This window comes from Hypanus sabinus, unplaced genomic scaffold (assembly GCF_030144855.1).
Source record: "Hypanus sabinus isolate sHypSab1 unplaced genomic scaffold, sHypSab1.hap1 scaffold_1063, whole genome shotgun sequence".
NCBI lineage: Eukaryota > Metazoa > Chordata > Chondrichthyes > Myliobatiformes > Dasyatidae > Hypanus > Hypanus sabinus.
In genome coordinates, this window is record NW_026779118.1 from 121365 (window position 1) to 136909 (window position 15545).

Here is a 15545-nt window from a genome sequence, read left to right on the forward strand (position 1 = left end):
TGTATAACTATGTGAGGCCAAGCAGAGATTCTCTCAGAAGGAGTTAAACCCACTCACCCTCACCACCGCCGACCCTTCAATGAGGACTGGTGAGTGATCTCCCGACTTCTCCTTCGCGGCGTTCACAGTCACATCCTTGGTCTTGCTGTCTCCGTCTGCAAGATTATTGTGGCAACAGTACTCACACAGTCTACCTATCCGGGAGGGAAGTAGTTTTGAGGAAAATGCCACGTGATCTGGTGGAGGACAACACAAGAGTATCGAGGACCGAATGGCCTTCTGCTTCTCCAGCGTTTTAGGTTCGTTCATTCTCCGCCTTCTCGCTCTGCGCTCCAGTCAGCTCCGGCTTTTCAGATAACGGGCTCTCGGGATCTCTCATGGAGACCAGGAAATGAGGCTCACTCTCCGAATGTAACAGAGACCGGCGCCGCTCTCTCGGGATCGCGTGGATGACGTTCACTTTACTCTCTCCCTTTCTCTTCATGTCGCTGGGTGAGAGAAACTCTCTTTGAGACCATTATCGGATTCCACACAGCAGCAGATAGTTGTAGAACAGCACACAGGATTTGATGTCGATTTGAGCAAAGTACAGACTCTCTGATCCAATCAGCGCTGCCGCTTGTGACGTCAGAATCCGGATATCTGACCCGCAAACCAGGAAGTGCGGCTCAGTCTCCGAGTGTAACAGAGATCGGCGCTGCTCTCTCGGGATGTCGGGACTGGCCTTCGCAGCTCTCGTTCTTTGTCTCCACATAACGGCGGGTGAGCGTCACACTCTCCAACCAATGGTGCTGATATAATCAACAGAACGACGCGTAGTTAGTTGAATGAAGATGAGATTTTAATGATCGACCTTACTGAGCTAAGAACAGATCCCTGGAATCTGTACAGATTAAGTTAAGTGCAGTTCCCAAGTCTTTCCGCGTCTGTCGCTTTTCCCTCATATGATTTTCTCTTTCTCAGGTGAGTCCCAGCAGTTTACTATTATCATTGAGCACAGCCAGATAAATGTCACCGCTGGGGGTGAGGCGCTTCTTTCAGTCCGGCCGTCGGGCAACGACAGCAGTGGAAGCTGGACTTTAAATGGGATAATAATCGCCCAGTGGATCGGTCAGACCGAGATTCTAGATCCTGAGTACACATCGCGGGCAGAGTTATTCACCTCCAACCGGTCGCTTCTGCTGAAGTCGGTGAACAGCGCTGACAGCGGGGAATACCGTGTGAATATGGTTCCGAACAGCGGCTCCATGACATCAGCGACCGTCACTCTGCGTGTCACTGGTAAGTGAGACAGAGTCCTGTGATCTCGGACTATAAGTTTCATTTTATTCCTGTGGTGAAAGAATACAATACAACCTTTACGGTGGTCGCAGAACCTGGACTCCAGTGAACTCTGCCAGACCTGCTCTCGGACTGTTCAGATCTCACTGTTGTGCGTGGCTGTGTGTCGCCATTTCTGTTTGCAGGCTGCTCACACTTGCCCGTGCCGGATCTCAGTTCCGTCTTCAAGGACATCAAGTAATCACTTGTGCTGTATTTTACTCTATTGTTGAAAACGGACTGTTTCTCAAGTCAGCTGGAAATTATTAGTTCTAAATCATCTAGCGGAAAGTTTAACGATGTTCCCCTCCCCAGTACCGCCCACATGTCTATGACAGTATAGAAACATAGAAAACCCACAGCACAATACAGGCCCTTCGGTCCACAAGTCTGTGCCGAACATCTCCCTGCCGTAGAAATTACTAGGCTTACATATATCCTCCATTTTTCTAATCTCCAATTACCTATCCAAAAGTCTCTTTATAGTCCCTATCGTATCCGCCTCCACCACCGTTGCCGGCAGCCCATTCCACGCACTCAGCACTCTCTGCCCAATGGACTTACCCCGACATCTCCTCTGTCCGTTCTCCCCGGCACCTTAAAACTGTGTCCTACTATGACAACCATTTCAGCCCTGTGAAAATGCCTCTGACTATCCACACAATCAATACTTCTCGTCATCTTGTACACCTCTATCAGGTCACCTCTCATACTCCGTCCCTCCAAGGAGAAAAGGCCGAGTTCACTGAACCTGTTTTCATTAGGCATGCTCCCTAATCCAGGAAACAACCTTGTAAATCTCCTCTGCACCCTTTCTATGGCTTCCACATCCTTCCTGCAGTGAAGCGACCAGAATATTGACAGCATTCTGAAGTTTTATCTCTGATCTGTGCATCTGTAGGAATTTGCTTTAAGCAGAATATATCTCCTTGGAGCCATCATTTCAGCACATTACGTTACACGTGATTCATGATCTGTGGTATTTTTACAGAAGCCGTACACGTCCTGTTTTTACAGAAGCCGTATCTACGCCTAATACACATCGAATAACGCTGACTCAATAGAACAGAATGACAGTTTGGATTACACGGCAAGAGGGTGACAGTCTTCCTATTCGTGGTTAATGAAAAGCAGGACAGTTAGCTCTGACGTTACGATTACCGTGAGCACCACATCGACTGAACGTTTACCGCCAGTATCATTGTACACTGTATATATGTCCAACACTGATTATATTTTAAATGGAGAAAAAACAACAAAAAATAATTACGTGCAAAGGGACTTGTCAGTCCTTTGTGTAGGATTGTCTGAAGGTTAATTTAGAGGTTGAGTCTGTTGTGAGGAAGGAAAATGCGATGTTAGCATTCATTTCAAAAGGACAAGACTACAAAAGTAACCATGTGATATTGAAAGTTTATAAAGCACTGGCGAGGCCTCGCTTGGAGTATTGTGAGCAGTTTTTGGCCCCTTACCCGAGAATGGATGTGCTGAAATTGGAGAGGGCTCAAAGGGTTTTAACGAAAATGATTCCAGGATTGAAGGAATTGTCATAATATGAGCCTTTAATGTCTCTGAGCCTGTATTCACTGGAAGCCAGAAGAGCTGAGAGGAAGGAAACTGTTATCAGTTCACCCCTCATTCTTCTGATTCCAGTGAATACAGACCCAAAGCATCAAATGCTCGTCATATGAAAACAATAGACTCATGTGAGTGAACTTCCTTTGAAGCCCTTCAGTTTCAACACATCCTTTCCAAGAACAGTGACCCAAATCTGCTCACAATACTCCAGGCGAGGCCTCACTGGTGCTTAAACAGTTGAAAGGTCACGTCTTTGCTTTTACAATCCCGTCCACATGAAATGAATGCTCACACCGCCTTCTCCCCGTATTCCTTGATGCCCAGACCAATAGAAAATCTATCAACCTCTGAGTGAAATAAACTTAAAGACTTGGTCTCCACCCCTGCTTCTGGCAAAAAATTCCACGGATTTGCTAACTCTTCTGAAGAAATACCCTTTCAGCTCCGTTCAGAAATGAGGTTTCTCTATTTTCAGCTGTGTCACCTTGACGTTGACTATCCCACCACAGGAATCATCCTCTCTATAGGAAACTATAGATACATATTAATCCACGATCGGAAACATCCTCTTCACATCCACTCTATCTGAGTCCTCTGGGCCTAGACTCCCCCACTATAGGAAACATCCTCTCCACATCCACTCTATCTGTGTCTTCTGGTCCTAGACACCCCCACTATAAGAAACACCCTCTCGACACCCACTCTATATGTGTCCTCTGGTCCTAGACTCCCCCACTATAGGAAACATCCTCTCCACATCCACTCTATTTGTGTCCTCTGGTCCTAGACTCCCCCACTATAGTAAACATCCTCTCCACATCCACTCTATCTGCGTCCTCTCGTCCTAGTCTCCCCCACTATAGGAAACATCCTCTTGATAACCACTCTATCTGTGTGCTCTGGTCCTAGACTCCCCCACTATAGGAAACACCCTCTCCACATCCACTTCATCTGTGTCCTCTATTCCGAGTCTCCCTCACTGTAGTAAACATCCTCTCCACGTCCACTCTCTCTGTGTCCTCTGGACCTAGACTCCCCCAATATAGGAAACACCATCTCGACATCCACTCTATCTGTGTCCCCTGCTCCTAGACCCCCACTATAGGAAATATACTCTCTACATCTCCTTTCTCTTTGTCGTCCGTTCCCAGGTTCCCCACTATTGGAAACATCCTCTCCACATCCACAGAATTTGTGTTCTCTGGTCCTGGACTCCCCCTCTACAGGAAACATCCTATCCACATCCACTCTATCTGTGTCGTCTGGTCCTAGACTCCCCCTCTACAGGAAACATCCTCTCCACATCCACTCTAACTGTGTCGTCTGGTCCTAGACTCCCCCATTATCGGAAAACTCCTCTCCACATCCACTCTTTCTGTGTCCACTGGTCCTAGACTCCCCCACTATAGGAAGCTTTCTCTCCACATCCACTCTGTGTTGTTTTTTTAGAAGTCAGGAGGATGGTTAGTCTGAGGCCATAGTCCTCTCCACGTAGACTCCAACAAGGCCTCTCACCTCTCGATAGTTTTCTTTCAGGTCGCCCCTCTTTCTTCTGATTTCCAGTGAAAACAGACGCAAAGCCATCAAATGCTCTTTATACGAAAATCATTCAATGATAGACTCATATGAGTGAATTTCCAAGAAAAATGGCCTAACTCTGCTCACAGAACTCAGGGTGATACCTCACTGGTGCTTAAAAATTTGAAAGATTACTCCGTTGTTTTTATGATCTCGTCCATTTGAAATGAATGCTAATTTTGCATTTCCCTCCTCACCACAAAATCAACATGATCATTAACCTTTACTGGATCTTGCACAAGGACTCCCAAGTCCAAATGCACTTCAATACTTTGTGTTTTCCCTCCACTGTTTTATCTCCCATTTATTCAAAGTGGACGACAGTTCTACGACACCTGCTTCTCTAATTCCTCAATGCGAAGTGGCCCTCACACGTGTATTCATGCCGTCTGCAAACTTTACAAGAGGGCAATCAATTCCATCGTCCAAATCATTGACATGTGACAGGAAAATAATCGGCCACAACACGGACCACCGGGGAACACCACCGGTCACTGGCAGACAGGCAGAGAAAGCTCACGCTTTGGCTTTCGCCAATCTGCCACTACTTTATCCATGCTAAATCTTTTCTGTAATACTATTAACTCGAAGCTTGTAAAACAGCCTATTTATATAACCATCTAACCATATAACCATATAACAATCACAGCACGGAAACAGGCCATCCCTGCCCTCCTATTCCGTGCCGAACTCTTAACCTCAGCTAGTCCCACCTACCCGCACTCAGCCCATAACCCTCCACTCCTTTCCTGTCCATATACCTATCCAATTTTACCTTAAATGACACAACTGAACTGGCCTCTACTACTTCTACAAGAAGCTCATTCCACACAGCTATCACTCTCTGAGTAAAGAAATACCCCCTCGTGTTTCCCTTAAACTTATGCCCCCTAACTCTCAAATCATGTCCTCTCGTTTGAATCTCCCCTACTCTCAATGGAAACAGCCTATTCACGTCAACTCTATCTATCCCTCTCAAAATTTTAAATACCTCGATCAAATCCCCCCTCAACCTTCTATGCTCCAATAAATAGAGACCTAACTTGTTCAACCTTTCTCTGTAACTTAAGTGCTGAAACCCAGGTAACATCCTAGTAAATCGTCTCTGCACTCTCTCTAATTTATTGATATCTTTCCTATAATTCGGTGACCAGAACTGTACACAATATTCCAAATTTGTCCTTACCAATGCCTTGTACAATTTTAACATTACATCCCAACTTCTGTACTCAATGCTTTGATTTATAAAGGCCAGCGTTCCAAAAGCCTTCTTCACCACCCTATCTACATGAGACTCCACCTTCAGGGAACTATGCCCTGTTATTCCTAGATCTCTCAGTTCCACTGCATCCCTCAATGCCCTACCATTTACCCTGTATTTTCTATTTGGATTATTCCTGCCAAAATGTAGAACCTCACACTTCTCAGCATTAAACTCCATCTGCAAACGTTCAGCCCATTCTTCTAACCGGCATAAATCTCCCTGCAAGCTTTGAAAACCCACCTCATTATCCTCAACACCTCCTACTTTAGTATCATGTATGGCACCTTGTCATGGCCTTCTGAAAATTCCCGAACACAACATCGACCGGTTATCCTTTGTCTATCCTGCCTGTTAATTCTTCAAACGATTCCAGCAGATTTGTCAGGCAAGATTTCCCCCTGAGGGAAGCATGCTGACTGCAGCCTATATTATCACGTGCCCCCATGCCCCCCGAGACCTCATCCTCAATGATCGACTCCTATCCAAACAGCTCTGGTCAACTCCCGTCCCACGGGTCTGTAATTCGATTGACCCCATTGTGATACTGACACATAAGACTTCAGCTTCTCCTTCACAATTTTCAGGGTGAATTCGATCACGTTATAAACACTTTTCCGACGTTCTTTGTTTTCTTTTCCCTAAAGGTCTCTGTTCAATTCTGCATCTTTGCTCAACACCAAATCCAGACTAGATAATCCTCTACTTGGGTCAACGACCAGCTGCCCTGAAACACCAGCTCGCAGGGACTCTACAAGATCACCCTGCTGGAATCCAGTACCAACCTGATTTTCCCAATCTATCTTCCTATTGAAATCCCTCCTTACTTATTGTAACATTGCCCACTTGACATGCATTTTCTATCACACGTTGTTGTTTTAGGACGCATCATTGGTCTGTCTGGCGGTCTCCGTGCAATTCCCATTAGGGACATTTTACCCTCGCTGTTCCACATTGGTTTAATACTTTCCCACCCACTTTCACCTCTTTCTAATAATTTAACTTCATTTTTCACCAACACATCAAACCCGACCCGCTTGTCCTCCTGCCGGTCCTTTCGATACAATATGTATCCTTGGACATCAAACACCCGGCTATAACCTTGATTCAGTTTTGCCGACAGTATTATAGGACGAATTTTGTAGGTGCAATAAGATGTAAAAAGGCAGAGTATACGGGGAAACCAGCTTATTCTCATTTGTTCCAGAAGACAATTAAAGTAAAGCCAAGTTACTAAGAAACAGCAGTAAAGCTAGAAACTCCGCCGGAGTTTCATTCAGTCCGCGATCTGATCTGAAATCGAAACACGTGGGGATAAGAGACAGGAATGGCGACAGAGACAGGTATCTTGAGTTGGCGAACCAAATGTTATGAACATGATGTCGCTGAAACCAAGTGTAACTCCATTCGAAATTTAATTGTATTTATAGAGCCAGTGACCAGGGTTGCCGTGGTGACCAATAATTCCACTCCCCTGGAAAACCTCGATACCGTCGCACTGAGTTGTGTCGCGTCGGGCTCTGTTCAGACACGGACATGGTTCAAGGACAACCAACCCATCCAGGGAAACGGCAGAATATTTACATCTCCCGACAAGGCGAAACTGACTATAATCAGCGTGAACAGAAACGACGTCGGGACGTACAAGTGCATCGCCCGCAACTCTTTCAGCAGTGGCGCTGGAGAGACCTACGTGGAGGTTTACTGCAAGTACACAGGTAACCAGCAACCATCATTTGTACCGGATTTTATTCTACTCGACAGGTATTCTCATTTTGTAGATAGGCCGGAGAAGGTCAGAAATGTACCGGAGCGTCCAGTTGTTTCAAATATAGTGCCAAACATGACGTTCAAATGCCAAGTGGAAATAAGTCCAGATCCAGCTTATTGGCTCAAAGTGGCTGACACTCAATAGACAATAGACAATAGACAATAGGTGCAGAAGTAGACCATTCGGCCCCTCGAGTCTGCACAGCCATTCTGAGATCATGGCTGATCATTCACTATCAATACCCAGTCCCTGCCTTGTCCCCATTTCCCTTGATTCCCCTATCCATCAGATATCTATCTAGCTCCTTCTTGAAAGCATCCAGAGAATTGGCCTCCACCGTCTTCCGAGGCTGCGCATTCCACACCTCCACAACTCTCTGGGAGAAGAAGCTCTTCCTCAACTCTGTTTTAAATAACTGACCTCTTATTCTCAATCCATGCCCTCTGCTACTGGACTCTCCCAACATCTGGAACATATTTCCTGCCTCAATCCTATCAAAACCTTTAATCATCTTAAACGTTTCAATCAGATCCCCTCTCAATCTCCTCAATTCCAGCTTGTACAAGCCCAATCTCTCCAATCTCCCTGCGTAAGACAGCCCTGCCATCCCAGGAATCAACCTAGTGAATCTACGCTGCACTTCCTCAATTGCCAGAATGTCCTTCCTTAAACCTGGAGACCAAAACTGTACACAATATTCCAGGTGTGGTCTCACCAGGGCCCTGTACAAATGCAAAAGGACATCCTTGCTCTTGCACTCAATTCCCCTTGTAACAAAGGCCAACATTCCATTTGCCCTCTTCATTGCCTGTTGCACTTGCTCATTCACGTTCATTGACTGGTGAACTACGACTCCTAGGTCTCTTTGCATTTCTCCCTTACCTAACTCTACCCCGTTCAGACAATACTCTGCCCTCTTGTTTCTGCTTCCAAAGTGGATAACTTTACATTTATTCACATTGAATGACATCTGCCAAGTATCTGCCCACTCACCCAGCCTATCCAAGTCTCCCTGTATTCTCCTAACGTCCTCTTCGCATGTCACACTGCCACCCAGTTTAGTATCGTCAGCAAACTTGCTGATATAGTTTTCAATGCCCTCATCTAAATCATTGACATAAATCGTAAAGAGCTGTGGTCCCAATACAGAGCCCTGTGGTAACCCACTAGTCACCTCCAGCCAGTCCGAGAAACACCCATTCACTGCTACCCTTTGCTTTCTATCTGGCAACCAGTTTTCTATCCATGTTGAAACCCTGCCCCCAATGCCATGAGCTCTGATTTTACTCACTAATCTCCTATGTGGCACCTTATCGAATGCCTTCTGAAAATCTAGGTATTCAACATCCACTGGCTTACCCTCGTCTAACATCCTTGTTACACCCTCCAAAAACTCCAACAAACTTTACAACTCCAGCACTCCGAGGGAGGAGTTGTAAAGTTTGATGACCACAGGCAGCAATGATTTCCTATGACGCTCAGTGTTACATCTCGGTGGAATGAGTCCCTGGTTGAATGTACTCCTGTGCCTAATCAGTACATTATGGAGTGGATGGGAGTCACTGTCCAAGATGGCATGCAACTTGGACAGCATCCTCTTTTCAGACACCACCGTCAGAGAGTCCAGTTGCACCCCCACAACATCACTGGCCTTACTAATTAGTTTGTTGATTCTGTTGGTATCTGCTACCCTCAGCCTGCTGCCCCAGCACACAACAGCAAAAATGATAGCACTGGCCACCACAGACTCGTAACCATCCACAGCATCTTCCAGCAGATGCTAAAGCTACTCAGTCTCCTCAGGAAATTGAGACGACTCTGACCCTTCTTGTAGACAGCCTCAGTGTTCTTTGACCAGTCCAGTTTTTTGTTAAATTGTATCCTCAGGTACTTGTAATCCTTCCAACATGTCCGCACTGACCCTTTGGATGGAAACAGGGGTCACCGGTGCCTTGGCCCTCCGCAGGTCCACCGCCAGCTCCTTAGTCTTTATCACATTAAGCTGCAGATGATTTTGCTCGCACCATGTGACAAAGTTTCCCACCGCAGCCCTGTACTCAGCCTGATCTCCCTTGCTGATGCATCCAACTATGGCACTGTCATCAGAAAACTTCTGAAGATGGCAAGACTCGGTGCAGTAGTTGATGTCCGAGGTGTAGATGATGAAGAGAACAGGAGACAGGACAGTCCCCTGTGGAGCCCCAGTGCTACTGACCACTCTGTCTGACACACTGTGTTGTAAGTACTGTGTGCCAGTGCGTGAAAGTGCAAGAAAGGATCTAAAAAGCGAAGATTGGGACAGGTTGTTCTCTTGAAAGGATGTCGTTGGTAAGTGGGAGGTCTGGAAAGAAGAAATTTTGAGACAGCAGAGTTCGTATGTTCCTGTCAGGGTTAAAGGCTAAACGAATAATAATAAGGAACCTTAGTTCTCGAGAGATATTGGAACTCTGATGAAAAAGAAGAGAGAGATGTGTAACATATACAGGCAACAGCGAGGAAATAAGGTGCTTGAGGATTATAAAAAATTGGTCAGCTTGATGATCAGAGTGGTCGGCTATGTACGGAAACAAAAGAAATGGGGAGATCTTAAATGTTTTTTTTGCATCTCTATTTACTAAGGAAACCGTGATGGAGTCGTTGGAAATAATGCAAACAGGTAGTGAGGACATGGAACTTATACAAATTAAACAGGAGGAGGTACTCGCTGTCTTGAGGCAAATCAGTAGATAAATCCCCAGAACCTGACAGGGTATTCCCTCGGACCTTGATGGAGACTTGTGTTGAAATTGTAGGGGTCCTGGCAGATATAGTTAAAATGTTGGTATCGACGGGTGAGGTGTTCCTGTTGTCCCGTTGTTTTAAAAAAAAGCCTCTAAAAGTTATCCGAGAAATTATAGGCCGGTAAGTTTGACGTTAGTAGCAGGTAAATTAATTGAAGGATCACTAATAGAAAGGCTTTACAAGTATTTCGATAGACAGGGGCTTACCAGGGAGAGTCAAGATGGCTTTGTGCGTGGTCGGTCATGTTCAAACCAATCTATTGGAGTTTCTCGAGGAAGTTACCAGGAAAGTGGATGAATGGAAGGCTGTGGATGTTGACTACATAGACTTCAGTAATGCCTTTGACATGGGAGGTTACTTAGAAAGATTCAATCGCCAGGTATACATGGAGAGGTAGTGAATTGGATTAGATATTTTCTCAATGGCAGAAGCCAGGGAGTGGTAGTGGAGGATTGCTTCTCTGAGTGGAGGCCTGTGACTAGTGGTGTGCCACAGGGATCAGTGCTGCGTTCATTGTTATTTGTCATCTATATCAATGATCTCGATGACAATGTGGTAAATTGGATCAGCAAATTGACTAATGATACAAAGATTGGAGGTGTAGTGGACAGTGCGGAGGGTTTTCAAAGCTTGCAGGGGGATTTGGACCAGTTGGAGGAATGAGCTTCTTCACACAGCGAATAGTGGGAGTGTGGATTGAGTTGACAGGTGAACTGGTAAATGAGGGTTCATTTTAATCTTGTAGAGAAACTTGGACAGGTACATGGATGAGATGTATATGTAGGGATATGCTCCAGGTGCAGGTCAGTGGGACTAGGCAGGAAAATGGTTCCACAGAGCCGAGAAGGGCCGAAGGGCCTTTTTCTGTGCTGTAATGTTTTATGTTTCTATGGTTCCATTCGGAAATTTGCAATGGAATATCCCCCCCCCACCATCCTTCTAAATTCAAACGAGTAAACACCCAGAGCAATTAAACGTTCCTCGCATGTTAACCCTTTCATTCCGGGAATAATCCTTGCGACACAATATGCGACTCTAAACTGACTCAGTCAAATTGTTGTGAAAATGAATTTGCCAGTGATAAAGACGTGTTCTCAGAATGTAAGATATATAAACATATATATATGTTTCCCTTGTGTGTTATCAGCAAAAACAGATGGCAATTGCACCCTCGGCTCTGGCGCAATCGTGGGCATTCTACTTGGTTTACTTGGCATGGGCCTGATCGGCGGAGTCAATGGATGGTTGATCGCGAGGAAATCCGACGGGTATATGCATGCTTTCTCCTAATATAGCCTCTACTTTTAATTGGTGCGGTAGAATTCTGTTTTCTTTTTCTTTTTATTTTTTTGCAAAAGTGATATACCAAAAGCTTTAATGCGAGTTTGAGATGCGACAGGTGGATGAAACAAATTACACAAGCTGGAGAAGGAAATACATAAATACTTGCTGACGGTTCATGTGCAAGGCTCAGGAATGGAACACGAACGGTGCATGGGTGGAGAGGTTCAACAGGCACTGACATCCTTTCGGTGAGCGGTAACGCATATCAGACCATAAGACCTCCACAGACGCTTGTGGCAACATATTCCATAGATTTATCAGAGTCTGTCTAAAGTAATTTCTCCGCACCTCTGTTCTAAATGTACGGCCTTCGATCCTAAACCCGTGCTTTCTTGTCCTAAACTCCCCTCCCAAGGGAAGTAACTTTGCCATATGTGACTGAATATTACCCTGTCGACAACAATCAACTTGCAGCTGGTCAATTCTCGACACTCGCCTGGTGATTAAAAAAAAACGGGGACCGCTCCGGCTCCACTTTTCTCCATTTTTTTTTTACATCTCATTTCCCAAAAGCTGCTAAAACTGATCAGCAAGTCCGGAATCATTCCACAGATCAGGGGTGGCCCGGGGACAGAATCAGCATTAAACTTTCACGTGGGCGTTGCTTTCCTGAAATTTGAACATCTTTCTGAAAGCGGAAGTGTTCAGTGATACATGTGTCACTTTCCCCTGAAAAACTGAGATCTGAAGGCCCAGAACACTATCGCCGTGCAATCCAATATGCTCACTGTTGTTAAGATCGAGTAGGACTGGAATCGGGCATCACATAACCGGAATAGATTCAGGGAATAACCATGGAGTATCCGATGGAACTGTAGGAGCCGTTCTCATTCGGTGAATCAGTGCAAGAAGCCACTTCTTCCGAATTCATGTTTTGACCTTTGTTTCTGTTTATTCAGTATCAATGATCCCCCACAATCCCAGGACTACACAAGCGTCAATTCCGGAAGGAAGAGTGAGTGAACTGCATTTCAATTGTTCTACTACTGAGTTCCTGGAAATCTTAACATTTCATTTAGATATGGGAGTCCCGAGTACACAGAATCTGCAGGTTTTCATCCGAGCAAATGTTCACGAATAATGCTGCTTGGGTTGTTGGGTTGTCCAGTTAAATAGGTAGACATTTTCAACTCAGGATTACAATATCATTGGAGGGGCGGTATAGTATTTCCCTTTCTGTATCTGACCTAAATTATTGGTCGTCTATACAGGGGGTGACCTGTTTCTGGCGTTTGTGGGAAAGTAGTTCATGCTGTCGCTGGCATTTTGTTTTGTGGCCGCATTGACATCCGCTGTATTAACAACGGCCCATGATGCTCTTCACCGCTGTGACGTGTCTGTACTGTTCCCGCAGGCACCGTGGATACAAACACCGTGAACGCATCGGGAACCTATGAAAATCTCTCAAGGAATGAACAGGTTGGATTTTTGAATTATGTTCATGATCTCAGTCATTGTTTGAAAGATGAGAAGATAAGTAATGTGATGGGTCGCGTCCGAGCAGCAATGAATGTGAAGATTGATACACTCGGGGTTTACATGTGGAGAGACAGAATACAATTGTCGAGCGCAAGGTTAAACGTCACAATAGAAATCTTTAATTTCTCTTTTCAGGGCGCAAGGAACGATGTAGAAGATGGAAACTCCACTTACACGGTGAGGGAATTATTTGCGTCAGTCCTTTTTTGGTAATTGTTCCCACTTCACACAGTATGATGAATCACACAGCGGATGAACTCATGAAGTAATATGTGTCAGTCTTTACTGCGGAGCAGACCATCAGTATGACAGTGTCAGGGCACCGGAGTGGTTGCAGTCACTATAATAAGGAAAAGATGCAAGGCAAGCTGGAAGGGCTGAAGGTGGAGAAATCACCTGGATTAACTGCACCCCAGCATTCTGAAACGTGTCTCTAAAGGGGTAGAGGAGGGAATAGTACTGGTATGCCAAGCTGAAGATTACTATGGAATTGTTTTTGAGGACTAGAAAGTTGCAAATATCACTCTGATCTTCTTGAAGGAAGAGAAGCAAGGAATTACGTGCCCTTTCGCTTGGGGACCATGTCTGTCTGTCTCGGATCCTCTGTTCATCACGGTCCGTCTGCTTTGTGTTACTTTCAGACATAATTTATTAAATGTGCGCAGATACTCTTCAATATTCTTGCAGTTCTCTTCATTCACAGAATGTTTTTAATAAAAAAAATCTGCTAATGATGCTGATTTCCTCTCATTAACAGGGACTTGTCCTGCAGGACCGATCTGTTTACAGTGGTCTGGAGAGGTAGGTGAACGGGATATTGGGCTGCCGATACGTAGTGTTACTTGTAAAGGAAACGTATCCACTAGTTTCAGTTCTGTGAGCCGTGCAGGGCCACGGTTGTGCCCGTGATTAGCAGTTTCGAGACAAGTAACTGCGCAAGACTGGAGTTGGGCGGCATCGTACAACGATATACTGTTATTGAAAGGAACAAATTTCCTGGGACCGTGGCGATATGAAATCTCCTAGTTGTATTGAAGGTTGCAATGTCACGATGTTTGACACAGATTCAAAAGTCATCACTTATTATTTATCCTCCCCAGCAGCAGCACTTTCGGATCGCTGACGTGGTCAACATAAATTGTGCGTTGTTTCCGCAGATGACGTCACTGGTGAAGAGAAGAGGATGGTTGGCCCGTGAATTGACACAGAGGAAGGACAACCATCGAGGGAAAAGCCACCGTTCAGAATGTCCTTCATTGTTTCTTCATGGTTGTTCTCCATGTCTCCGTTAGATCTTTTCTGCGTTTCACATCCTCACGACGAAGTCATCACTGAAGGTTTTGACTCGTTTGTATCACAGCAGCTTAGTTCCCTCACCTCAGCCCAGACTCCTATGTCCCATAATTGACACCTTCACTCTGCCGCCGACATTTGTCCTCTCAACGTTACACTGTGATATAATCTATATACCGTTTTGACCCACGTCATAGTCCGATAGTTTTCTGACTACTTGTTACGCTCAAGAACATGAAATATCGTAGCGCTTCACGCTCAACCCACAGATTAGCTTCGTTATTCACTTAGCGTGAGGCCGGAGCCGCGGCACAAGCGGCCAAGTGGTTTTAATTCCATTAATTGCACCCTTTAAGAAGAGATATATTGGGAAGGGTGTCCCGGCTATTGCAGAGAGATCTAGCAGAAAGACCCCGGGAATGAGGGAGCTCCCGTGAGAGGAGCGCCTGTCTACCACTCCCCTCAATGTTTTGAGGAGTTTGTTTAGGTGCGTTGCCAACAGTCGGGCATTCTCGGGCCGAGAACCCTTCCTTCCAAATTTTTAAGTGGATTCGAGTTGGCGGATTGATTTTTTTCCTAAGGAAGATGTATCGTTGTACAGCTCCGGGGTTATGCGCCCAATGTTGTTGTTATTCTTTTGCTTGTTTGTTTGATTTTCAGTTAGTAGTTTTTTTTTGTTATGAGGGGTTCTTTTTTTCCTTCATTTTCTTTCAAAAATATATTCTTAACACGTTATTTTCTTTTATTACTATTGACATTTTGCTTAGCTTTGTTAATCAGTTATTTGCTATTTTAATTCTTTCTTGCATATAATGACATACTGACTTAATGTATCTCCTTTTGTTAATCTTTAATAATAATTAATAAAAAGATTTTTTTTAATGAAAATGAGTCTCATAAAAGACCCATTTATCCGCCTTTGCTGGGAGGGCATTCCACACACCCATCACTCTCAGCGTGAAACTCTTACCTCTCATATCCCCCTTGTATCTACTTCCAAGCACTAGGAAGTTAGACCAGTCGTGTTAGCAACTTCATCCCAAGGAAAATGCCTCTGAGGATCCACACGATCGATGCCTCTCATCACCTTAAACACCTCTATCAGGTCACCCCCGTCATCCTCCATCTCTCCAAGCAGAA

The 15545-nt window shown here is 45.0% G+C and overlaps 1 protein-coding gene across 2 annotated transcripts; it reads left to right on the forward strand.

The window, feature by feature from the left end:
* The first annotated feature begins 685 nt into the window (after positions 1-685).
* LOC132386214 (carcinoembryonic antigen-related cell adhesion molecule 7-like) lies at positions 686-15086 on the forward strand. Of its 2 annotated transcripts, XM_059958493.1 has the most exons (9): positions 686-762; positions 964-1281; positions 7168-7455; positions 11437-11557; positions 12533-12588; positions 12988-13052; positions 13248-13289; positions 13870-13913; positions 14270-15086. In XM_059958493.1, exons 1-9 carry the CDS (start codon positions 711-713, stop codon positions 14271-14273), a joined length of 990 nt encoding a protein of 329 aa, XP_059814476.1. In that variant the 5' UTR covers positions 686-710; the 3' UTR covers positions 14274-15086. The 2 variants fall into 2 exon arrangements, 1 of the variants encoding a protein (XP_059814476.1); XR_009509431.1 differs by lacking the exons at positions 13870-13913; positions 14270-15086 and having other exon boundaries at positions 11437-11821; positions 13248-13263.
* The last annotated feature ends 459 nt before the right edge of the window (positions 15087-15545 follow it).

Bases quoted from the DNA above. Each gene is read 5' to 3' on its own strand.
- LOC132386214 (XM_059958493.1), top strand. From the start codon at position 711: ATGTCGGGACTGGCCTTCGCAGCTCTCGTTCTTTGTCTCCACATAACG. The intron at 7,456-11,436 runs GTAACCAGCAAC...GTGTGTTATCAG, and splicing joins GGTTTACTGCAAGTACACAG to CAAAAACAGATGGCAATTGC. The intron at 11,558-12,532 runs GTATATGCATGC...CTGTTTATTCAG, and splicing joins ATCGCGAGGAAATCCGACGG to TATCAATGATCCCCCACAAT.